At 42.9% G+C, this 27,626-nt stretch overlaps 1 protein-coding gene across 1 annotated transcript in view; it reads left to right on the top strand.

The window, feature by feature from the left end:
• Nucleotides 1-27,626, top strand: part of LOC126336648 (probable G-protein coupled receptor CG31760) — a 1,468,739-nt gene that overhangs the window by 1,284,279 nt on the left and 156,834 nt on the right. Inside the window, exon 8 of the mRNA XM_050000571.1 lies at nt 590-722. Within this exon, the coding sequence (XP_049856528.1) occupies nt 590-722 (133 nt within the window). The remainder of the gene's footprint in view (nt 1-589; nt 723-27,626) is intronic.

Here is a 27,626-nt window from a genome sequence, read left to right as displayed (position 1 = left end):
CAGTGCTTGCTCAATATACAGATTGAATAGCATCGGGAAGAGGCTACAACCCTGTCTCACTCCCTTCCCAACCACTGATTCCCTTTCATGTACCTCGACTTTTACAACTGCCATATGATTTCTGTACAAATTGTATAAATAGCCTTTCGCTTGCTGTATTTTACCCCTGCCACCTTCAGAATTTGAAAGAGAATATTGCAGTCAACATTGTCAAAAGCTTTCTCTAAGTCTACAAGTTCTAGAAACGTAGGTTTGCCTTTCCTTAATCTTCCTTCTAAGATAAGTCGTAGGGTCAGTATTGTCTCACGAGTTCCAACATTTCTACGGAATCCAAACTGATCTTCCCCGAGGTTGGCTTCTACCAGTTTTTCCATTCATCTGTAAAGAATTCGCGTTATTTATGTTATAAAAATATTCTAATAAGAACTGAAGGGGAAACTTAATGTCCACCCTGTAGTAACAGTAACAGTAACAGTGTTATTTTGCTGTAGTTATTTCGTTATTGCTCAAGTTAACGTAACTGTGGAAAATACAACTTATGGTAGGTATACTGTGTAACATGTCATAACGCAGAGAAATGCTGTTGCAGCGGCGTGGCAGGAGCGCGAGCAGAACGTGAGCTCGCTGTACGACGAGCTGTTCCGGTGCTTCCGCTGCGCGCCCGGCTGCGCCACCTGCCGCGACCCTTCGCCCTGCCTGGCACCCTACAACTGGCCCTTCAGGTGAGACGCCACTGCTATCTATGCCTTCACTACCCGCCTGCTGCTTCAGTGACGATTTCTCTTTCCTTTACGTAATCGTAGTGCTAGTGTACCAGGTGATCAAAAGTCAGTATAAATTTGAAAACTGAATAAATTACGGAATAAAGTGATTGGAATGACTTGGGATTATATTAGAACCAAAAAAATACAAAATATCAAAAAATATCCGACAGATGAAGCTTCATCTGATCAGAATAACAATAATCAGCATAACGAAGTAAGACAAAGCAAAGATGTTGTTTACAGGAAACGCTCAACATGTCCACCATCATTCCTCAACAATAACTGTGGTCGAGGAATAATGTTGTGAACAGCACTATAAAGCATGTCCGGAGTTATGGTGAGGCACTGGCGTGGGATATTGTCATTCAGCAACCCTAGAGATGTCGGTCGATCACGATACACTTGCGACTTCAGGTAACCCCAAAGCCAATAATCGCACGGCCTGAGGTCTGGGGACCTGGGAGGCCAAGCATGACGAAAGTGGCGGCTGAACACACGACAATCACCAAACGACGAGCGCAAGAGATCTTTCACGCGTCTGGCAATATGGGTTGGAGCGCCATCCTGCATAAACATCGTACCTTGCAGCAGGTGTTTATCAGCCAGGCTGGAGATGATGCGATTCTGTAACATATCGGCGTACCTCTCACCCGTCACGGTAGCAGTTTCAAAACCAGAAGCACGCATTTCCTCGAAGAAAAAAGGTCCGATGACGGTAGATGTGGTAAATTCAACCCATACCGTGACTTTCTCGTATTGTAATTGAGTTTCCACGACAGTTCTAGGATTTTCGGTAGCCCAAATTCTGCAGTTGTCGGCGTCGACAGACCATCGGAGATTGAAATGAGCTTCGTTGGTCCACAACACGTTACTCAAGCAATCGTCATCTTCCTCCATCTTTCGAAACGTCCACACCGCAAATGCCCTCCGCTTCACTAAATCGCCAGGTAACAGTTCATGATGCCGATGGATTTTGAACGGATAGCATCGGGGGCTACGCTTAAGTGCCAACCAAACAGTAGTGTATGGAATGGCGGTGCGACGTGCGACTGCACGAGCGCTGACTTCCCCGTGCATTGACGAACCCGCTACAGTCTCCATTTCTTCCTGAACTGTCTCAGCAACATTACGCCTTGTGCTGGGTCGGCCACTACGGAATCTATTGTCTAAACAACCAGTGGATTCGAACTTTGAAATCATTCTCGCCACATCTGCATTTGTCAACTGACCTTTACCCGTCCCAATCCCCTTCCTATGGCGATAGGATCGTGATGATGAACTAGCACATTCCCCATTCTGATAATACGGCTTCACTAAGAGCGCCTTTTCAGTTAACGTCAACATGCTGCGAGTGCTGGCGCATCTGATTCTTTATCTCATTACAGCTCCTTTTATACACGATTGTCATGCGTAGTCACTGACGTCTTGCTGTCCAGCGCCATCTGTCGGACATTTTGCGAATTTTGTTTTTTTTTTTTTGTTCTAATAAAACCTCATGTCATTCCAAGCATGTGTGTCAATTTTTACCTCTCTATCTACATTATTCCGTGGTTTATTAAGTTTTCAAATTTATACTGACGTTTTGATCACCCAGTGTACCGGTTTAGAGTACGGGTGGGCAACCGGTGGCAGACGGGTGGGATCCGGCTCGCAGTTCGTTTCAATCCGGCCCGCGGAAAAACATTCGGGGAAGACAGAGTATGGACGTGTTAGAATATTTCAGCAGTTGATACTAGAGGTAATTTATAATCAACTGCTCGCTACCATTTACTTTTATAAACATTAATTTTTGCATCCTGATGTTTCAAGATGCCTGGCATTCAGCCTTCAGTGTTCACATTTTGAGAATTGCTTCTTCACTAAGGGCGTTATAGAATTTCGCAACGTAAGTCTTAAGTCAGCTGTTGTAAAACGTCATTGAGACGTTATTTCTATTTTGAACTGCAATTTCCTTAACCTTTAACATAAAGGGAGTGGAAGGAGTTGACCCATACAGTGACCATTTCATTTCAACATATTTATTTGCATCATAGATAAATCATTAAGAGAATTACAATCATAAATCAGATAATAATATCTTTAAGAAACGCCATTCAGGCAAACTTTACAAACTGCTTGTTATATAAAACCGCAAATGAACAAATCTCTTTAAAAACATTTAAAAACCCGGCACTCAGGCCAATTTTACAAACTGTTCGTTATATGAAACCACAAGCGCATTAATCTCTTTGCAAACATTTAAAAAACCGCCACTCGGTCCAAGTAAATCATTTAAAATAAATTTTACATCATATAACCAGGACATCAATTATTATTTCCACATTGATTGAAAACCGCTCCTCCCAGGCGAGACATTACCAAAGAACTTTACAAGGTTATAGACAGTTTGATCAATAATAACCCAGTTCTTCCGCCATCAAAATTGACACACTCCACAAAGGCTGAATTGCACCGCAATTTTAGAAAACGGTTTCAATTTCTTCTAGAAATCCCTCAAAATTCTTATGACAAATATTTAAAACACTTAACTCGGGAAACCTTGCACAGCCACCACAAGTTTTAGAAACCTGCAGCTTGTACAATAACTGAGGCCCGAGATTGTGAGGCCGCGACTTCGCCACCAACAGTGGTGGCGACTGAGTACTTATCTTCGAATTAAGATGTGGACTCCGTTTGCACTTCCACCCCGTTCAGAACACCGAAATCGGAACCAAACAGCACAGGCGAGCTCAGGTGAAGTCCACCGCCCGTACGCCCACTAGTAATTTAAAACGGAAGGCTCTGTACTTCGGTGGTCCACTGCTTCCGATCTCTGAAACATAAATCAGAAGCGATAACAGGAAACCAAACAACCCTTTCTTGACCTTAATACCCAAATTTATACAGAAAACTGCTTCGATATAATTGACAATAATAAAACTGATTTCATTCCTTTAAGAAGAACCACGTACACGAATTATGCAAACGGAACTGGCTCATTAAAACCCAAGCATTCCATGGAGCACCTTATGTGGGCCTGTAAGGTACCGCACGGCAATATTTAGACACGGAATATGGATTGATCGGTAAGGCTGCGCACACGTATCTATGTTTTAGACACTTGCCAGCTGAAATAAGAATAATACTATTAAGGAGCGAAGCACACACTTGATAAGAGACATGAAATATCATATCACAGTCCATTGCCACGCTTTGCTGCCTCAAGATGAATCATGATTATATTTCACTAATCGTTGGTAGGACTTGAATTACTTAACTTGACGCCAGCTGCTGGATCGATGTGGCGAAGACACCAGACGTTGCTTAGTCCGATAGCAACAGCGTGTCCCTTCACGGAAGCGAGCACATGCATAGCTTCACGAGGTTGCCCAGAAGCCACAGCGCCGGCCCGCTGTTCCTGACCCCAGTACGATCAACCGCTAACTGCCGCCCGTACTCAGTCACGCCGTGCTCGCTGTCGTCTCTCCAACGTCTCGCTAATACGCGCTCTTCCGCGTACCGTGCGCAACGTTGTTGTCTCTTTCCACTTTTTTTTCTTTATTCTTATTTTAAAGCCTGTACAACAGGCAGGCTGTCAGCAGCGTTCTATGCTGCTCTTCAGCCATAGGATACACAATGAGAAAAACAGAAAGATTACACATAGGTTACAGAACGGTGGGCAAGAAAACAGTTGACACAGAAAGACAAACACGGAGCCGTTTACACTCGACGATAATCCACACTTGAAACCGTTGACACGACGCACAAACACTGAAGACGGCGATGGCACAGGTGATCGATGGAGTGTGACGGTGAACACTGAACACTAAACACGACGGCACACATGAGACACTGATGGCGATGATCTCCGGCGCGCGTAAGTCCACATAGCGTGTGCGAGTCCTGGGACCTGCCAAGAGGGGAAGAGGGGCGGGGAGGGGGGCGGGGAGGGGAGAACAAAGACGCCAATGGCTGAGGAGATGGGAGGAGGAGGAGAGGGACAGGGGAGGGGAAGCCCGGGGGAGGAGTGGGGAGAAAGGGAGGAGGGAGGGAGGGTGCCCACAGGAACAGACACAGGAAGAGGGAAGGAGGATCAAACTTGGTAGGAGGGGTATATGGAGGGGAGGAGGACATCATCAGGGAGGGGGAGCTGGCGGAAGCCACCTTGGGAGAGGGTTAGGAGAGTGGAGAGATGGAGGTCTCTTTCAACTCCGTACTGCCCGCTATATCCTGGCCGGCCCAGGCTCCAAAGGGAAACGATAGTGCCTAACCAAAGATAGGCCTGGCACAAGTCCCGCCACGGCTCAGCCATAGTTCACGATGCTGAAATAAATGTAACCATCTCAAGATGGGATGAACATAAAATGAATATTCTTTCAAAAACGGGAGATTTGAAGCATAATTTGTTGGCATGGCATGTCGGGAAGGGGTACGATTCATAACGGTACATTACTCCATGAACGCTATAGTTCTGACTTCCGGCACTAAGAGCACTGCTGTACCGTCACGTGATGAAGCGGCCCACGAGCTCAATAAAGTATGTGAATCAGGCCTGCAAGTCACGAAAGGTTAGAGATATTAGAAGTGCTTACAGAGCAAATGAAGTAGTATTAGTGATAAATTTTTTCACTGAATATTGCATTTCCTTTCACTACATCTGTCTCACAGTGTTGTTATTATATAGCCAAAATGTTTCATTTTTCGGCAAATAAATTTTAATCACAGATATTATCTAACAGAACCATTGCAATAACATATATACATATCTTGTGTTACAGTGACTCAGTGACAAGAAGTATGTTTCAGATACATTTAATAACAAAAGGAACTGATTAAATTTTTTATTTATGTTGCCCATTATACTATTACAAATTTCTGTGTAGTAAGAAAATGAAAATGAAATATAGCTTTCTAAATTGTAGGAATAGCTACAGAAAAAGGCACAAATTGTCTACATTGTAATGTTATGACTCTTAAGTATGGGGTACATGACAGTACAGTTACATGTTTTTGTTGTACAGAATTTTAGTCTTATGGTTACATGATAACATTTATTACTATAATGGTGCACCTGTAAAGAGTTTCAAAATTGAGATAGCTATATTTCATTTTCATTACGCTATTATACAGAAATTTGTAACAGTTGAATGGTGCAACATACAGAAGTAATTTATTCATTTCCTACTGTTGTTAAATAAATTTAGAACATGTGTCTTGCACTGAGCTACAGTAACATAGGAAATGTAAATACTTGCCTTAATCAGTCTCACTTTTTCAATGGTTTAGTTGTGTAAATTCTGTGGTTTTGAATTCCTTTGCCAAAAATGTAACTTCTTTGCTATGCTAAAAAAACTTACGTGACTATTGTACAACGGGAAGAAACTGTGATTTTAAGTGGAAAAATGTAGCACAAATACTGCTTCACTTGCTCTGTAAGTACCTATAATATCTTTAAGCCACCTGCTATATCACATCTGTAAGTTCTGTGAATGATCGCTGACTTACTAATACTCTTTCTTGGTACAATCAGTACCTTGCAATTCTGACAAGTTACTGCAACGATCCGGAAAACATGTTCTGCACATTGTGTGCTTCATGAACAACACTTGAATATCATTTTCGTTGTCTAAGTTACAAGTGAGATTTCTTAATACTTGTGGTCATCTCGAAATTGTGTTGGCTGTTAGCTGTTCGCTTCACGCATGTCATCTCAAAATCGTATTACTGCAGTGACAGTGACCAATGCACTTGCCACAAGTGTAAAAGTGTACAACCAATCAAAGAGCTCAGAGCTTTACGGTCATAGTATACTTTTCTGTGGTGTCCAGTTGAATAATAGGTGAAACACTTAAATCCCTTCAGTACTGCTATTGTTTCTAACACAATTGTGGAATAGGTACGTGCAAAACTATAGGAAACAGGGCTCGCAAAACTGATGGTATGGACGACAGTTTTGCTATTCACTTGTTTAGTATGGAAATAACAGCACGTGAAACCTACCGATGAGGTATCTGTCGCTAGAGAAAAATCGGTACTCACATAAGGATAATATAGCAAGTGTTTTGGATAGGCCTTTATCTAAAAGACGTCCAGATGGCATTCATGTGCTCCATAACTAGCGCGTGTTTCTTTTTTTTAATTATCAGACTGGTTAACATGTCACTGTTGAACAACTCAACAACTCATTGCGGACAGATTTTCTATAAAGTGATCAACAGGCCTAAAAATGACTCCAGCTGCTTCCTCGTCTGTGAGCATGAAAATCTGTTTTTACACTTATCTTTTATCAGAGAATATGCCTTGTTGTTTGTCCAAGAATAATGTATAACTTTCTGTAATACACTCAATTATTATTTAGCTTCGGGGAAGGTTCTAGCGAAAAATTTGTACAAATGATTTACATCATCGCAAACATCAGGTATTTACAATTCTTAATCCCTGTCTAATGTGATTAGTCAAGAAAATGTTTTTTGTTCAGGATAGCTTCAGCGTTCACAATAAAATATAAATAAAGACAATAATGATGAACTTATAAGAGTATTACACAAACTGGAAAAAATGAAAACTTTTAACGTGTTCAAGCAAATAATGAACTTTTACAAAAAGTAATTAGCTGATGTATATTTTCCAGTAATTTCTTGTTCGCCACTGTCAGAATGGTAAACTCCAATAAGAGAGCACTTCTGTTTGAAACCAAAGCTTCTCTTGTGATGCTTACAGAACACTGAAATCACGTCAGTATCCCAATCAAACATTCTACAGAGAACCTGTCGTTTGCAAAAACTGAGTTCATCGAATGTGTTACTTTTGGCTAAGTCCAAATTATGGAAAAATGGCTGATCTTCTGTTGCTACTTTCTCTTGTTTATATTTCTGTTGTATTCACAAAATAGTCTTGGTGTTCAACTTAAATACTTGGCTGGAAGAGAGTCCCTTTCCAACTGAAAGCGGTTTCTTTGCCTGCAGAAACTCTACTGCCTCATCGAAGGGCGAAATAGGATTGCAAAAATGGTTACCGACACCTTAGAATAATTTATCAAAATAAACTTTACAAATATTAATTTACCGCTGTAGAAAGAGGGTGTGTGACAGTAGTTCAAGGTTCCGCCTTTAAGTTTGGTCTAGTCCTGAATCCCGTGAACGATAACTGTCATCATTTGAACAATGTCAAGCTTTGCACTTCTTGGCGGTGACAAAAGTTTTGTCCTGATGCTGTCCTGACTTACTTTTTGCCCTGTACGATACTGTTGATATTGATTTTAGTGAAGCCGTGTGTCAGCTTATATCCAAGTTCGGTGGACGGGCGTCACTTGGAAACTATCTCTGTTACTTAAGGAGAGACACATACAATAGGCCTTCACGAGTACTGCTAACTGTTACATGCTAGTTAAACTCATAAGGAGATCACACAGCTGTCGAATTTTTGTATTTTTTATATTTGTGGTATGCGAAATTCAGAATTCAGATATCAAAGCTCTAAAACATTCTCGAGAAAATCAACTTTGACATTTTCCGATCGTCTTTAATATCTTGAGGCAGGATCGATATTCTAGACAGGCACCATAGCTGTGCGGTACAACGTTCGCCTGCCATTTTGGGGCTCTATATTTCGTTCCCATGTGATGCAGATTTTTACACAAAATTGCATGTTCTACTTGATTTCCGTGAAGCGTAAATACATGAAAACGGAAAAAAATCAGTATCGCTTGAGAGGGGCGGTCATTGGATCGAATCTCACTCCGGCCAGTAGCTTTTTTAGTTGCTTTTTTTCTTCATTCAGTTTGAACTGCTACGTCATTTGAACACAGAATTTTCAAAATATATCATAAGTAACACACATATAATTGTCATTTTTATGAAAAATGCACATCATCGTATTTATAATAACGGATCATGCACAAAAATCCAGTTTTCATTCCAAATATAAATTCATAATTACCGATCCTCTATAAAGGTTTGGTAATAAGGATCTGTTAAAAGTTACACTTCACGAAAATGCTCCAGCAACATGCACCTTTGTTTAAAATTTGCCACGGATGGGAATCGAAACCAGGCCATCCATCTGGTAGGTGAGTACTTTACCACATATTCACGTGGCTTTCAGAATGGTTACCTTGCTTTATGGTACTAAAGACGCTCGATATTTTCGACAATTTCTCAGAGTTGCATCGAGCTGCTTCGACTGACTGATATTTGACTTCTGAACTTAATGTACCATAAATAAGAAAAAATATATCGCTGAATACCTGGCGTTGTCTGGGCATCTATTTATTCCAAAACCTATTAGTTAACCTCCTTCTTCCTCCTCTCTCTGTGCATCTCCTCCTGCATCCCCTGTATATCCATCTCCTTCACCCCCCTCTTCCTGTTCATCTGCTCCTCTCTCTCTCCCTTTGTCCATCTCCACCTCTCCCACTCTGCCCATCTCCTAATCCCTCTCTCTCTGTCCATCTCCTCTTCTCCCCTTTCTGTGTACATTTCCTCGTCCTCTCTCTGTGTTCATCTTCCCGTCCTCCTGTCCCTTAGTCTGTCTTTTCCTACTCCTGTCTTTGATCATCTCCTCCTCTTTCCTTTCTATCTCCTACTCTCCCCTCGCTTTGACCATTCCCCTCTCCCCTTCTCTTTATCCAACTTCTTCTCCCCTTTATCACTGTCCACCTCCTTGTTCCCCATCTCTCTCAGGCCATCTCCTCTTCGCCACCCCACTTCTCTCTCCACGTTGTCACCCTCACATCAACAGGAGGCTGGTAGTTCTATCCCCTACAATATATCTTTCCAGAACGTAATTAATATTTGTAGCAAATATGGGCCGGTCGCAGGTCCGAATTTAGCCTGGGGCGTGGATGTGTGTGATTTCCTTAGGTTAGTTAGGTTTAATTACTTCTAAGTGACTGAAGACCTCAGAAGTTGAGTCGCATAGTGCTCAGAGCCATTTGAACCAAATATGGTTGAAATCGTTCCACATGTTTAGGATGTGCTTTTTTACATATGGCTTTCCCCACGTATGCACATGTCAAATATGTTTCACATATATTTAAGATATTTCACATGTATTGTTACACACATTTCACCTGCACCTCTAGTGAATTACACCCTGCAGTTTGATTTTCAGACAGATAAATGTTTAAGACGTATCTCGTGAACTATGTGTCGCACAATGATATAATTTTGCACGGACATTCAGTGGTATATATGGCTGGTGTATGCCAAATGTGTTTTCAATAGAATTAGTAGTAAAGGATTAATAACTTAAAAAGTCACACACAATGGTGCAGTTTCTCACGCATATCAATATTTCACGACACATCTTCTGAACTACGTGCCTGATGATGATATATTTTTGTAGGAACGTTTATTGGAATATGTAGATATTAACTATGAAATGTGTTGCGAATAAAGTTGTTAGTAAACAGGTACTAAATTAAAACGTCATGTCTGATGTGGCAGTTTTCTACGCATTTAAGTGTTTATAACGTCATATTTCCTGAACTGTGTGTCGTACAACAATGTAATTCTGCAGATACATTTAATGATGTACGTTAATACTGTCTGCAAAATGTGTCGTCCATATAGTAAGTAACACAGAAGTGATAAATTAAAACTTCATTCCTGAACCGGTAGTTTTACCACATGAACAATGAAAATGCGGTACGCAGTAAACTTTTTTTCCTTATACCATATTACTGGGATTGTCAGCGAGAAAAGATTGGTAAAGGTTTGAAATAATGTGTAAATTTCATTGCAAGACATTAAGTGCTCTCATTCACACTTTGCGAATTTGCACGTCCTGAGCTACGCTACTTTTTCCCTCCACCGCAGTTCCTCGATACGTGGTTATCGCCCACAGAGGTTCTTTCCAGACAGGAAATCATACGTTTACCAAGTTAGGCTTAAATCGATCCTGTGGTTTAGGGGGAGATATGGAATATATATATAGGCTGTGATGATGATGTTCGGTTTGTGGGGCGCTCAAGTGCGCGGTTATCAGCGCGCGTTGTTTTTGTTTTTTTGGTCATCAGTCACAATTTTTGCACAGTTCTGTTTTTACACAGTCCAAGCGAGCCACTGTCACGAATGATGATGATGACAACACAAACACCCAGTCTCAGGGTAGAAAAAACACCCAACCCAGCTGGGAATCGAACCCGGGACCCCATGATCCAGAGGCAGCAACGCTAGCAACTTTTTTTTGTGCAGTAATCTTTATTGAACAAACTAACAGTATATATATATATATATATATATATATATATATATATATATATATATATATATATATATATATATATATAATGATTGTTAGTTAAACAAAAATATTAGAAAACCATTAAATACAACAAAATACAAAATAATATAACATATTCTGTCTGCTTTTTTTATGTATGGGAATGTGGATAAGGGTGTTGCATCATATGACGGGTAGGCATGGCACACCCCAACTTTGAGAGGAAGACGTTGTGGAGATAACCGCCGAAAGTTTGTCGGTAAGATGGTTTTCGGGTGAGCGTGCTATGCGCGGTCACAGATTTTTTGCCAGAAGTCAAGGACTGTATGCGGACCACTCTGAAAGAGGTATTCTAAAGCCTGTCCTCGAGACCAGATGAGTGTATGGTGCTTAGCAAAAGGGTAGTGAAAGAAATGTCTCGGGCAACAACAAGAAACCTCGGGTTACTGTCGTTGGCGGGGCACGGAGGTGAAAGCCCACGATTCGTTGGATGAGGAGCCATACGTTTCTTTTGAGGGGGCACGTAAGACGGTGCTCGTCGGTGTCTTCGAACTGACAGTCAGGGCAGAGTGGGGAGGCGGCCAGTTATATGCGATAAAGTCGACTATTAACGGGAATGTGCCATAGACTAAAACATACCAGAGCGCAGAGACAGACGACGGTAAAAAGGTTGCATGCACATACCCCCAAACCTTTCGCCAGTTAATGTCAGTGTGCTGTAGCACCATGGTGTCTCAAGGGTTGGACAGCATAAACAAACGATAATAAATCTTTTGTACGCGGAGGACTGGTGACTGGAAGATCGGCCCGAAAGTACCTGAATTCTATGAAACAGTTAGCGACGTGGTACAACAATGGAGAAATAGGTGTCACATTGATCGGTGGATCGAGTGAAGCTGGTCGGAGGATATGGCTGCGTGTTAAGGACGTGACCGGCCCCCGCCAGTACCGCAACATAGCATGGACAAAGAGTGCACGAGATCGTGCCCGCAAGTTGACGAGTCCGAGGCCACCTTTTGCAGAAGGCAGCGTTAGAGTGTTGTAGCGGACTTTGAAAAGTGCCCCTGCTGACACGAAATATCCAAAGGCTGATTGGATGCGGCGGCCAAGGAGTAACGGCATTGGGAGGATCTGTGCGACGTGTACCAGTTTAGGGCCGACATACCTGTTGACATAGGACACACGTTGGAGTTGATTTAAGTTACGATGCACTTGACCGCGGACATGGTGCCGAATCGACTGCAAAAGCCGCCGGTAAAGGAGAGCCAATGTGCGGTCTGTGGAGCTCGTAAATTCGTTACCCAAGTAACGAAGGGTGGTACTGATTGGGAGTGGGGTAGGCACCATAGCCGGGGGCCGCACCCAATGTACATCATATTCGATTTACGGACATTAGACTGCTACCAGAAAGACGTCCATACTGGTGGATCCATTGGATGGTGTCACTGAGTTCCATGGAGGAGCAGGTGAGAAAGAGAAGGTCGTCCGCATAAACCCTGAGGTGAAAGGTGCAGTCACGTAAAGTGAGACCCTGCAGTCTAGAGGAAAGACCAGTAGCGAGGGGCTCAAGTGCAGTGGCTTATAGTGAAGTAGATATAGGGCATCCTTGACGCACAGAGCGGCGTATAGGAATCGGTCCTACAAGCCTCCCATTGACTTGTAGCATCGAGACCGCGGGAAATAGTAACCGACGAATGGCATCGACAGAGAGTAATGGGGACTCCAAACGTGTCGCCACCATGAGGAGGAATGGATGTCGAATCCGATCAAAGGCACTCGTGAAAAAGATGGGTACCAGTGCTGCACGAAGGCGACAAACTGCCGTACAATTAGACCACATACATACGCTGTGGTGACAGTAACGGGTAGGCGATATGCACACACACAGGTGGCAGTAGTGTCGCATACACAAAATGTAAAAGGGCAATTTATTGGCGGAGCTGTCATTTGTACCCAGGTGATCCATGTGAAAAGGTTTCCGGCGTTATTAGGGCCGCTTGACAGGAATTTACAGACTCTGAACGTGGAATTGTAGATGGAGCTAGAAGCATTTCATTTCGGAAATCGTTAGGTAATTCAGTATTGCTAGATCCACAGTGTCGAGAGTGTACCGGAAATACTAAATTTCAGGCGTTACCTGTCACCATGGACAACGCAGTGGTTGATACCATCACATAACTACCGACAGCAGTGGCGTTGCATAGACTTGTCAGTGCTAACACACAAATAACACTGCGTGAAATAACCACATAAATCAATGCGGGACATACGACGATAATACCCGCTAGGACAATGCAGAAGAATTTGGCGTTAATGGGCAATGGCAGCAGACGATCTACGCGATTGCCCTTGCTAATAGCAAGACACCGCCTGCAGCGCCTCTCCTTGGCTCGTGACGATATCGGTGGGACCCTAGACGATGGGAAAACCGTAGCCTGGTCAGATGTGTCCAGATTTCAGTTGGCAGGAGTCGAGTGTGGTGCAGAACCCAAGTTGTCAACAAGGGACCGTGCAAGCTGGTGGTGACTCCATAATGGTGTGGGACGAACATGGAACAAACTGGATCATCTGGTCCCACTGAACCGATCATTGGCTGGAAAGTTGCGTTAGGCTAATTGGAGACAATTTGTAGCCATTCATGGACTTCATGTTCCCAAACAACCATGGAATTTTGGTGGATGACAATGCGTGATGTCACCGGTCCACAATTGTTCACGGTTTGTTTGAAAAACATTCTGGACAATTCGAGCGTGACGATTTGCCCACGCAATCGTCAGGTCAGTTCGTGAACAAAATCCTGCATCGCCAACACTTTCGCAATTATGGAGGGCTATGGAGACAGCACGGCTCAATATTTCTGCTGAGGACTTCCAACTACTTGTAGAGTCCATGCCACTTCGAGTTGCTGCACTACGCCGAGCCGACACGATTTTAAGAGTCATCCCATGGCTTTCGTCACTTTAGTGTGTACACGTGTATCCAGTTCTATAGTATGTATGGATACGAAATCCGATTGTCGTGTTGTCTGCTTGTTAGACGCACCTGAATACTTGGTAGTTCGGTACTGTTCTGTGTATGTCTGTATCTCGCGTCTTCCGGAGGACACAGAAATTTAGTTAATTCTTCCAGTTTACCCCAATGACCGTCACACGATGCAGTGCGTTATCCACGTGAGAAGAGAGAACAGAAAGGAACTGCAGCAAGATGTACAAAACAGAAGATTCTGTTGTAGATTACTGCTAGGGCTCGACGTCAGCTCAGTAGCTTGGACCAGCCACAAAGGAGATATGATACTATTGTATTGTTGGGCGCGCTCGCAACAACGGCTTTTCCGAGAATCTCAGGGGCGGAGTGTAATCCTCTTAGCAGGCCGATCATAACAGCGCACCCTCAGGCCGGATTAACGTCTATTGTCTTCGTAATTGGAGAAGTTACGCATGCGTAACGCCACTACAGCGGGTCAGACGCATTAGCCAGCGCTGTAACCACCACACATGAATATCAGCGGTAGTAAACGAAACTACATTACAGAATGGAAATAACTGCACCTGCGATTTTCAGGCTGAAATTATTCACAATGTCGAGTTATAATAACGTGTACCTGATGTTTCCTAATTGTTTCTCACTGCAACCTAAACCAACTCTCTTCATTTACACATTTCGCTCAAAAGTGCTTAACAAAGTGTATGGCCGACGACGTCACACCCTTCGCATTCCCAGGTTAATTTTTTGATAACTTGCAGCTAACTGACTAAAATGACGCCAGGATATGGTTGGCGAAATAAAACGTTCTTAACAACCCGCAGATATTCTTTGATAAATAAAAATATTTTCACACTCATTTAAGTGCTAGGAGAGTACAGACAGATTGATCAGTGCGCAAGTCCAGGAATCCATCAAGTTCTGAACATCACACTGAGGTTCAGAGGCAATGTCAAAAAAAATTTATTATAGAAAAGGTTTGTGAAATATTCCATTTACACGTGAAATTCATTACAATGCAACAGGTGCTTCAAAAACAATTATGCTCTAGTAAAATAGTGGAAAAAGAAGACATCAGCCATAAAAGGACGATTAGTTACGCTTAAGAACAAAACAGAAGATCAACATAATAATATAGAACTTGCGATGAAAAAATTCTTAGTCCCACGTTGGGGTGATATTTAATGTGCTCGTGGATTTGTTTTACTATCCAGCCCATTACATTTGGACGGTACGTGCCATTAAAAGAACCAGTCCACTAACCAGTCAATAGAAATTTTTCCATTTGCAACTGGTGTATAAACAAGTGCATTGCTAACTTTTTATCACCTTTGCAATGTGTCTCATCCCTATATTAGAGAATCAGACTTCTAACAGTCCACAATACAATGCTTCGTCAGACAAATCTGCTCATAACAGCCCGTTGGTGGATTTTAGATGAGGATGATGTAAACTGGTTTGATATGCCGCTCATTGGCAAGATACTGGAAACATACGTTGAGTCTGCTAAGGAGATTGCTTACAAAACAATCGTGTCATTCATCATAGAATATTGCTCAGATACATGGGACACATATCTGTGCATGGGACATTCATCTAGATAGAACACATAGGAAGTATCTAACGTATGCAAAGAAAGGTAGCACAAATGGACACAGATCGGGTTGACCCAAGTTAGAGCGTCACCGAAAATGCAGACCAGGTCTGGCAGGCATATGAAGATAGACGTCAAGCATCTGGCGAAAGCCTTCTTGCATAGTTTCGAGAACTATAAATGCGGAATCTACGAGCAGATACCGTGAAAAGTAGGTTAGAGTAATTACCAGTAAATCCTCGATTCTTAAAGAATCGAACTCCCTTCTATAAAACTGCTTCAAACGTCTGACTGCTTTACATATGAGTTAATGTAAAAAATATCAGACTTCAAGCGAGTAAGCGAGAGAAGTCTAGCAAAGATTTGAAATTAACACTTCAAACTTATTGCAGGTCGCTAAGTCCTCCCATTATGAAACATTGGGTGAATTTATTCTCGGTAACCTATGCTACATTTTAAGCAAAAGCAAGTTTTTCAGGCCTCTCAATGTTTGCGACGTCATATCTCATTAAGTATGTGTCGTTAAATTATATAATATTGTTGATAGATTGAGTGATATATGTGCACAGTATCTGCAAAGTATGTTTCGAATCGAGTCAGTACTAAGGGAGTAATAAATTAAAACGTCATGCCTGATACTAGAGTTTTACTGCACGCCATTTTATGCGAAATCTTCTAAATAGTGTATACTGTACAATGTCGGTAGTACAGCAGTAACAAATTAAAACGTCATGCCTGATGCTGAAGGTTAACTACATGAACAGCGAAAATGATGTAACCGATAATCGTTTTTCTTGCATCATTTTGTAGGGGATATCAGGTTCCAATGGTTCAAATGGCTCCGAGTACTATGGAACTTAACATCTGAGGTCATCAGTCCCCTAGAACTCAGAACTACTTAAACCTAACTAACCTAAGGACATCACACACATCCATGCCCGAGGTAGGACCGTAGCGGTCGCGCGGTTCCAGACTGTAGGGATATCAGGATGAAACAGTTTTGCAAAGCTTTCTGTTACATGTAAAGTATGTTGCAGGCTTCTAAGTGTTCCCATTCTCAGACAGTGGATTAATATTTGCTTCAAGAAAACCACAGTTTCTAATAGCAATACCAGTCTAATTGGGTTAAACTTCTAACAGAAGATTGCACTGCTTAATGTGTAGATTATAACAGTATTTTAAATTTTTAAGTTTGTTCAATAATTACAAAAAATATTGAAAATAAAATTTTATGCCCTTCGGTAGACAACTCGCAACTGTTACCGGATTCCAGAGTAGCGGTTTAGTAATATAGATAGCGCGCATGGAGGCATTTAAATAATCACTCTTGCCAATGAGAAGTACCGTCTGGCATGCGCTTTACACTAGATTGTAGAGAGTTGACGTTGTTGTAGATTTAAATGTAGATGATTTAGCTGTAGAATGTTGACCGGCGCGTACTTCAACTATCATATAGTTCATGCGGTCTCTCCACCAGCACGCTTACAGTTCTGCTTACTTTCCCGCTGCTCTTTTCACTCTCCACATGTCCTGTTTACGAAATTTCGTTCAGACGAACAAATCCGAAACGGGTTGTCGTAAGGGTGACGAGACTTTACGGCCCCCCTGTAGATCGAAACGTGATCACATTAGCTGTGAAGCGATTCGAATTTCGCGGCTCATATCCCCTCGGCCAGCCAGTAATGCATTCACCATCGGTAATGTTATCTCCTGTGCATGACCACCCATCGCTCATCATAATTTTCGACAACACACGCCGTTGTCATGGGTGACAGAACCTTTTATTGCTCAAAAGCGATTCACTATACACACGGTGTATTGGTTTCATAGCGGTCTATAGAGTTCAGAGAAGGCTGGCTGGTATAACATACTGAATGGTCTAGGGAGAAAAGGCTAAAAATTACCCCTCTTCCGTGAAGTAATATCATACTCTTGTTCATCAATGCTGTTTTTCTGTTTACTCTCAGTAATTATAAGCTCCGAGACTGTGTTATGCGTTACAAAGCAGAAGAAAACTGGCCTTGGTCTTTGCTGTCATGGCCACTAGCAGTGATCTTAGAACTTTTTCACAGAATACGATGACGAGTGAGGCACAGAGCGCTTCTTATGTTTTGAAAATTTATATCTGCAGCGGAAGTGTCATCAGTTCAGTGTTACCAATTATAAAACAAGTTTCCTGCGTCCTGAAGTTAAGGGTGCTATTCGCATATTACGTCTTGATGTTCAGATTAAAATTATTTGCCACGAGAACAAGAGGAATTTCTAACATTTTTGTTTCCAATTATTTTGCTTGCAATGGCCCTCTTCTGTGCGAAATTAAGTACTCGTGAAAGGAAACGTCAAAGCAAACTGGTAATTATTCCAGTAATTATTTTCAAGAGGCTGTTTTCTTCTCTATCTTGTCCAAATTCCCGTTTTATATATTAACCAGTTAATTTTAATATGCTGCAGTAACACCTGTTTCAATTCTGCCATCGTAATTTTTCCTATTTCCTTCTTAAAGCGTCTGTTGCTCAAAATAATCTTTCCGTTATTGCGGAAGTGGTGTCTCATCTGCAGAATTTTAGAGTAGTGTCTGTTTCACATTACACTTTTGTTCTCTATTTTCGCGGCGCTCTCAAATTTTTCATAGTCTCTTCGGCATGATGTGTCTTACACTCTCCGTACTACCACTATGACTTTTCCGATTTTCCAGTTTTACCAATTACAGTTTTGTTCGTCTTTAAGTACTCCATTATCGCCGGTATTTCATTTTCAAACTGTTAAGGGTTACGAATTTTTTTCCTGTCTTAGAGTATTGTGGGTTTTTACCTAACCATAAAACTCCTTTCAATAGACGATTATCTTTTCTTTCTGTTGATACCTGCTTCTTGGATGCCAAGACATATTCTGAAATCGCGTTTAGCTTCACTCAGAAGTTGCAACACCTCTGTTAAGCCTTTACTGCCTTTTTTGCTCTGTATAATTGTAACGAGGGATGCCATGAGAATCATTTATTGATATCGCAGTTATTCACATGTCGACTTATTCCTTCAGATCTGATTGTTATCTCCGTTGCTTACATTTTATGCAACAAGCAGCCTTTCAGACTCCAATTCTCCCGCCGATTTTAGCGATTTCAACATTCATATCAGCGCCCAGTCCCATAGAAACACACTGTACTGCTTCAGTCTCGTTTAATAAAAATGCTTAGTTTGACATGTCGCGTTTCGGCAGCGTGCTGACATCATGTAGTGGCCATCTGTTCATGGTAGAGTATTTCGTACCTCTATATATACCACAAGTACAGTGTTCCTGTTGTTTGTGAATATGTCAGTGAGGTTATGTCTGACGAGAAGTTTACTGTGAGTTACGATCCGACAGTTTTTGTACTTTTATGTACCATATGTTGAGTTATATAACTCTTTACGTACGTATGGTGAGAATCTATTTTTCCGATTTCTAGTACACAGAGCACCTAGCGAACGCAGTAACATTGTTTCCATTTTCGCAGAGCTATATTTATGTCTGAGACGAAGATGACATTACCGGTCAGATTTATTATTACTAGTACAATCATCTTTGACTCCACTGTAAACTTAGCTCTGTAGAAGTGAACATGTATCTCTAAGGGGTGCATACACGTCCGAAGGAACATTGCATCATACTTTTAAACTACACACGCACTGCAATATTGTATTTATCCGCCAACAATAAGCAGGTGACATTCAGTTAGAATGTCTTCCTTGTACAGGGATATTCATTATGGATGTACGAATACAAGTTGTAGACACATGGTTGACGACATATGTAAGTGTGGTCAGACCGTGAGTCGTGCTGGGACAGCTCACGATAAGAGGAAAATCCAAGTTCGTGTCCCGGCGCGGCACAAATTTTCATTGTCTCCATTCCATCGTACAACTGATGGTTAGTCATATTCGCAACTTGCGGATAAATTTCATGCATTTCGTGATGGCTGTTGTTACCGCAGTGCTTGTTTACATTGGACATGCATACATGGAACTTTGATTGTACTTCTGAAAAACAAAGGGACGGTAATATTGTAGCTTAAAAATTCTACTGTCACCAACATGGTCGGTGATGGCCGAAAACGGTGATTGTCTGACTCTATAGTATATACTTGTGCCGAACAATAAACCAGTTTAAGAAGAACACTATCTGGTCAAAAGTATACAGATACCCAATAGTTGACATTAATATGGGGTGTGTCCATGCTTCGCCCTTATGATGGCTTGAACTCTTAAGGACTCTCTCAGTGAGGTGTCTGAATGTATCTGTGTGGAGGAATGGCAAATCAATCTGCCTCAATAGCAGACACCAGACACAAGGGTCTGGAGAGACGTTCTGGAAGATAGGTGGTCCACTGTGCTCAGGTCATGATTCTCGGCAGGCCAGTCTATTTCAGGAATGTTATTGTCAATAAGCTGTATTCTTGAACATGCAGCTTTGTGACACGATGCACTGTCATGCTAATACAATCAATCATCATCTCCGAACTGCTCCTTTGCAACTGGCATTACACAATGGTGTAAAACGTACTCATATCCTTCCGCATTTATCGGTTTCCCAACCGCAATAAGACAACGATCCCCCAACCACAAAAAACTCCCATGAACCATAACACCACCTTCCCTATAGTTCAATGTTGACAGGTAACATTCTCCAAGCATTCTCCAACCGCAAACGTTTCCACTGAATTGCCAAAGAGTAAAGCGTGATTCATCATTCCACATCATTTGTCTCCAGTCATCTGCAATCCAGTGGCATCGCGCTCTACATCACCTCAAGCATCGCTTCAAATTGACTACAGAAATGTATGGCTTATGAGGAACTTCTGAACCACGTACACCTTTATTTTTTAACTCCATACACAAAGCCATTGTGTTATGTGGACTGCTGGTATCACTTTGAAATTCACGAAATGATTCTTTCTTCTGATTTCATGTGATTTCTTACACTACGTTCCGCAGTGCTCGTCGGTTCCTGAACATCTCTACAGAAGTTCTGTCTGGTCTTGGTTTAGCTGTTGTTGTTCATTCGCATTTCCAATTCATTGTCACACACCAACAGCCGGATTGGGCAACTTTAGAAAGGTTTAAATGTTCCAGGTGGATTTCTTACCCGGGTGGCATCCAATGAGTAGTTGACGTTTGAATTTACTGAGCTCTCCTGACCGACCCACTCTGCTATTACTGCTTCTCTACTGACAATACAATACTACCCACCTCCTTTTAAACTGGCGGGTCCATCTCTCGTTGCATCTTGTGGTCAACTATGCATTACTTAGGGGTGTATGGGTTAGCTAGTGTGTTTCAAAAGGCAGCGACATCTCGTCCGAAATGTTCTTTCCAAAATCTGTATAATTTTCTGTTTATCAGTGGCAGAAGCATACGATTGTCTTCCTAGTTCCAGATGTAGGCTGGACATTGATTGTAAAGAACAGCAATTGATCCCACGGCGGCCCCATCATAAATTAGAGCTATATATGCAACTTAATTTTGTAGAGCCATTCGGTTTTCAATTGTTTTGGAGCTTTTTCCGTCTATTTCGTCCTTTTGTTCATTTGCATATGATTTCAGTTCTTGTATTTTTTCTCTCAACTGTTGGACAAATCATTTGACTTTTTCTCTTCCTGCTATATTGTAGAGTCTTAATTATTTCTTTCCTAAGCATACTGCTTTGAATGTGGTACTACCTCAAAAGTCTGTTAACACTTTACTAACTGACCCTACTTCGTAGAAGGGGCTCTTATTCTAATTGCTTAGTAAATGAAGTTTTTTTTTTTCGTCGGTCTTGTGACTGGTTAGCTGCGTCCCACCAAGAATACTTCCCCTATGCCAACTTCTTCAAGAGAAGCAAATTTGGAAATTTGTGGTGTGTGGTGAGTTCCTATGGGGCCAAACCGTGTGGCTTACACACTACTTTAACGTAAACTAACTTACGCTAAGGACAACATACACACCCAATCCCGAGGGAGAACGCTAGAACCGTGGCAACGCGCCCAAGACCACGCAGCTACCCCGCGCGGCTTCAGAAGTAGCACTTCAATCCTACGTCGACAGTTAATTGATGAGAGTACTCCTATCTTTCTCTTGTCCTACAGTTTTTGCCCTCTTCACTTCCCTCTAGTAACATGAGGGTTACTCCCTCAAGTATTAACACGTGCCATATTACCGTGTCTCTTCTTCTCACTGTCTTCCATACGTTCCTTTCATCGCCGAGTCTGTAGAGAGCTCCTTTATTTCTTATATCCAGCTAATTTTCAACATCTTTCTAAACCGTCACATCTCAAACACTTCGACACTCTTCTTTATTGATTTTCATCTGGTCCAGCATTCACTGTCATACAGTGCCGTGATCCAAACATACTTTCCTACAAATTTATTCCTTGGATAAAGGCCGATGTTTAATACCAGCAGCTTTTTATATCCTCCTTGCTTCGTCCGCCAACTATAATTTTGCTTCAAGGTAACAGAATTCCTTAACTTCGGTACTAGAATCTAACTCCTCTATTCTTCGTTACTAACTTTTCATCCGTATCCACATCCTCTTCGGGGTCTTCTTCGCAGCCAAGTGACTAGTGTCGTACCCTTTCGAATATATCTAATTCACTTTTCGTTTTAAAAGGTGCTTGTTGTAGTAGTCGTAATTAAAAATATCAGTATACCCACTTTTATTACGTGAAGCATCCAAAAGCACACCTGTGAAATAGTACGCATATCGAAACACAGTACTTGTATTTAAGGAATCAGTTATCTTTGACTCTTTCGTCAGTTGGGTGAGACATGTTTGTTTGTTAGATTAACGTATTTAAAAAAAATCTATTTCCAACAGTATCAGTTATTCTTATCTATAAGATAAACAACATTCAGTTAGCAGTTGAGGGCGAAATTGTTGTAAGTGTCAATAACCAATAACTTAATAAGCAAACGTTTCTCTGACTTCCCGTATCGCTAGAGTAGGGGAGCGGGCCATGACAAGATCTCCACTTCCACAGCCACCATGGAATTCGATAACAGTCTGAAGAGCTTGATTTCAAGCAATACCAGAGCGTGTCCAAAAAGACTGGTCCGTTATGTGCCTTGCTCATCAACTACATAAATATAGCATCCGACGTTTGTTTCTGTTGTCCTAGTTACTCGTCTTCCTCCACTCCAAAGTAATGATAGAGGTGGATCCCTTCAGCCAAGCCGGTGAAGGTATTTTTTTTTGTGGAGTCTGTTTTCAAGTTTCACTGTCACGTAAAATCTATTGGGGGATTGTTTGTTTTCGTTATCACTGTGACGCAGAGACTGAAGCCTAGTGGCCCAAAGTGTCTTAGTCATTCCTTCTAAGTCGTAATAAAGAGTAATTTCAGAACCCTGTCACTCTCGCAACTGTCTATAATGCCTCCTTTCTAGACTGTCAGCTACTTCGTTACCCCAAAAGCATGAGTGGCCCTTTTACCCAAAGATATTTAACGCAATGTTCATGTACTGCAGAATGTCCTAGCGCTATATTGTATCAAACACTAATGAGGCTAATGTGTCATTGCCAGCGGCTGTAGTGTATTATTTGCGGTAATGCTTGCGAATTAGATAGTAACGTCGTCACTGACGCTGCGTAGTACGAGCACAGATCTGGGGCGGCACTCCGATGTCGATATGTTCACACTTGGCAGATTAATGTGCAGTACTGGTTTGTTCAGCGCAGAGGTAACGGCGATTCCCGGCCGGGTTGGGGATTTTCTCTGCCTGGGGACTGGGTGTTTGTATTGTCCTCATCATTTCATTATCAGTCGCGACAGTGGCTAGATTGGACTGTGTACAAGAAATTGGGGTGTATAAAAATTGGGACTTTGTACGTGCGCTGATGAGCGTGCAGTTGAGCGCCCCACAAGCCAAACATCATCATCGTCATCACTTTTCTATGCACTTTTTCAACTAGTTTAGGCGATTCTGTCACATATAATAACAACGGAAACGAATTATTATTGTTAATTTACTGCCCGCTGGCACTGTCCTCAACTGACTGGGGCCATTTGCACCTTAGATAGCAGAGCGAGGTGACAACGGTGAACAGAATGGAAGGCTTACCAAAGCTACCCGATTTGTTGTTGCTGCGAACTAGATGATGTCAGTCACTTCGTTAAGTCGATCTAGATACACCTTCTGATCTATCACGATATATGGTAGTGTGAGGGACTGTTAGATCTTTATTTCTTGTACGAAACGCGATAAGCTGTTATTCTGCGTGATATATCTGTAACTCTCGGCATTCTCAGGGAGACGTGGAGGGCCACAAGCTGCACGGTAAACATGCATAATTTCCATCTTGTTTCGTACATTCCTCCGAAAGGCGTCTGTCTCAGCCTTCTTCCATGAATGTATTATTTGTAACGGTCAACTTGGCTTCACCTAGGCCAGAGGGTTGCTTTTATGCTCTCTCCCGTGCCTGGAAGAATAACTGCTTTGGTAATAACCTTTAATGACATGTTGATTAATCCGGTAAAAGCAAATAAATTCATTGAAAGTTTAATTCTTCAGGCTTTCCCGACGAGGCGTTGTCGTGTTGATCAATTGGGTTTCTACCGGTTATCCGCGTGTTTCCTGCACGATATTTCAACTGCGTGACTCGCAGTCTTCTTCAGGTGCCGTGCGATAGCGATTCCAGTGTCTCATCTAATACTTTCCCCTCTCTGGGGAAGTGTGTGGGGGAGTTTATAGCCTTGCGGCTTTTACTCCACTTTGTACTTGTGTGTGTCTTTATTTCTGTGGTTTTTTGGTTGTCTGTGTGATGTGGTGATTGTTCTGTATGTGACTGGTACTTGCCTGGGGTTGGCGAGATGACTGATATTATGGGGGAGGGAGAAGGATCAGGAATTTGATATAGGGATTTTCTCTTCGACTTAGTCGTCGAAGATCATCATTGGGCCTTTGTGCTTCTCACGGGACACATCATACCGACCTAGGGAGTGGATGAGGACGTTTCCTGACCTAGAAGAGCCTTCATAGAAGGCCTTGATCAGATCTTGGAAGCGCTCTTTTAGGAGTGGGATTTCAGTTGCGGCTTGCAGATCGTCAGTAGGGACTCCGAGGGGTAGACGCAGTGCCCTCTTGACAGTGCGGTTCGGCAGCCTCTAGAGTTTGTGCAGGCGCTGCTTCGCCACGTATCCCCAGACAGGACATGCATACTCCATTGTTGGCCGTATTAGGGCTTGATATGCTTTCACACCCACAGAGCAAGGAAGGGAACTGGTTGACTGGAGGATTGGGTACAGGATGGACATTCTGGCACAGACCTTCCTATGGACCTCGTCTATGTGGGGTTTCCACTTAAGACGAGAGTCCAAGGTTACGCCAAGGTATTTGTCGGTTCTGCGCCAGGAGAGTTGGATTCCGTTTCGTTTAGATGAAGGCGTGTGTGTGTGTGTGGGGGGGGGGGGGGGGGTAGGGGGGGGGTTGAGGACGTCCGCGCTTTCCGAGACTCCGGGTGATCAGCATAGGCTGCGTCTTTTCAGAATTGATGGTAATGCGCCAGCGACGGTTCCAAGTTTCTGTGTCATCTAAAACCCTTTGGAGCCTACGGAGGATGACCAGGTCCTTGTTCGCATTTCGTGTGTCGAAGGCTATATACTCTGTGTTCTGCGCTGTGTGCACCAGGGGGGCCGTTGGTGTGTCCGCAGTGTACAGACTATACAAAATGGGCCCTAGGACCAATCCCTGCGGCACCGCAGCAGGAATACGCCTTTTGGTGGAGGTGGCGGTTTCTACTTTGACAGAGAAAGTCCTGTTCGTGAGATAGCTTTTGATCTGCTGAACTAGGCTCCCGCGGAACCTTTGTGTGCATACCTCCATACCATACTGAGTCGAAGTGATTCCAGTGTGGAACGAGTACGGTATTTATGCCTAAGTTGTGCTAGGCGTTCCCTCTGCGGTCGGCGCCGCGTCTGGTGCTCTGTACGTGGTGTGCGCCGACCGGTAGCAACGGCTGTAGCGCTTTCTTCCAGCCACGGCACTACAGAACGCTGTGCGCTTACTTTGTGGCTGTTATCCGTCTGTGGTGTAACAAGAAGACAAGGGGAATGCGACCGTAAGCTGCGACAATTTCTAGACGACCCGGCAAACAGACTAGTAGAAAGCGAACCCACAGACATGGTGTATAAGAAGACCACGGCTCTTCTAAAGGAAACCGGCCTTCCAGAAAAGACCGTTAAGTAGCTAAGGGCTAAAGCACCAGTACCACCCAGATTTTATGGCCTGCCTAAGGTGCACACGAAAGGGATTCCTCTACATCCAATAGTCAGCAATATTGGCGCAGCCACTTATATCACTGCTCAACACCTTACGAAGATGCTCTCGCCCTATGTGGCAAGTGTGCCCATTACATTCGCAACTCAGAGGATTTTCTACAATGCCTCAGGACCTACAGATCTCGGGCTCTGACATTATAGTCAGTTTCGACGTGATCTCCCTGTTCACGAGCGTACTACTGAGTGATGCACTTGAGCTGATTGGAGAAAAGTTCGACGGTGCTCTCCTGGACTTATTCAGACATATGTTGACCTCGACGTACTTCCTATATGGGGGTAAATTCTACTTGCAAACGGAAGGGGTGGCAATGGGCAGCTCGCTCGCACCGTTGGTGGCCAATCTCTTTATGGAAAGATTCGAAGAAGATAAGTGGATGACACCTGTGTAATATGGCCCCACGGAAGGGACAAACTCCATGTCTTCTTGGATCACCTAAACTCACGCCACCTTAACGTTAAATTCACCATAGAACTGGAGAAAGATGGACTACTTCCTTTGGTAGATGTACTAGTTAAGAGGAAGGGAGATGTTACCTTCAGTCACGGTGTGTACAGAAAACCCACTCACACCGACTTGTGCCTGCAAGCCAGCAGTTGCCACCACTCGGCACAGAAAAACGGTGTACTCAGAACACTGGTTGACCGGGCACGAACTCTGTCAGGTCCGGATAATTTGGGGACGGAGATAGAACATCTATAATCTGTGTTCTGCAAAAATAGATACTCTTCTCGAGATATTCGAAAGGCACTGAGCCATGTTTCTCCACCACAGTTCCTGAAGAGATACAAGAAGAAATGCAAAAGGTTGCACATTTGCCATATGCTGGGCCGATGTCTGTCATAACCAGCGGAATTGTTCTCAAACATAAAGGTAAAAGTGAGTTCCATCCATCCACCAACATTAAGGCTCTGCTAAGGAATGTGAAGGATGACCTGCGTCTACAGAAACCGGGCATTTACCATGTACCATGTGAATGTGGGATGGTACACATCGGTCAGACGACCAGGACCGTTGACATCAGGTGCAAAGAGCACCAAAGGCGCACCAGACTGAGACAGGCGACCAAGTCAGTGATTGCCGAGAATTATTTAAAATTCAATCATTCTATGACGTATAATTATGCCAAGATTTTAACACAAATATCGGGATACTGGGACAGCGTCATCAAAGAATCTATTGAGATTAAGGTCGCGGAGAAACTCATTAACCGGGACAACGGTTTCCAGCTGATCTCGGCTTGGAATCCAGCACTTTATCTTCTGAAGGCGCTACGTAGGCAACGTCCAGCCCCAACGGACACAAGTATAAAGATGGAATTAGGGGTATTAGCCCAGTACCTTTAACAAAGGACGTACATGGAAAGACACAATACCTGAGGGCGTTCTTCCCAGGCTCGAGCGACAACTTGAACAGTATCGACCTGAAAATGACATTGGAGCCGCTCCTGGCGGACAAGAACTTCGGACGGAACACCTAACACGGCACACCACGGTAACGGAACGTCTCAATATACGGAAGGACTCAAATGACGACAATCTTGCACAGCTTGGACGCCATTCAGAACTTAATTCAGCTATATTGACAACGGATAATAAACACAAAGTACGAGCACAGCGTTAGGAACAGCCGCGGCTAGAAGAAAACGCTACAGCCGTTGCTATTGGTCGGCGCATACCACAGACAGAGCTTCAGACGCAGCGCGAACCGCAGAGAGAACGCCTAGCACACTCGCTGAGTAGCAGTCGAGGGTTGAGCATCGCTCCTCTCACTCGCTTACCGTCAGCCATAGGC

The sequence above is a fragment of the Schistocerca gregaria genome, chromosome 2 (genome assembly GCF_023897955.1).
Source record: "Schistocerca gregaria isolate iqSchGreg1 chromosome 2, iqSchGreg1.2, whole genome shotgun sequence".
Classification (NCBI taxonomy): Eukaryota; Metazoa; Arthropoda; class Insecta; order Orthoptera; family Acrididae; genus Schistocerca; species Schistocerca gregaria.
Note: the sequence above shows the minus strand (reverse complement) of the source record. Positions and strands in the feature narration are given on the sequence as shown.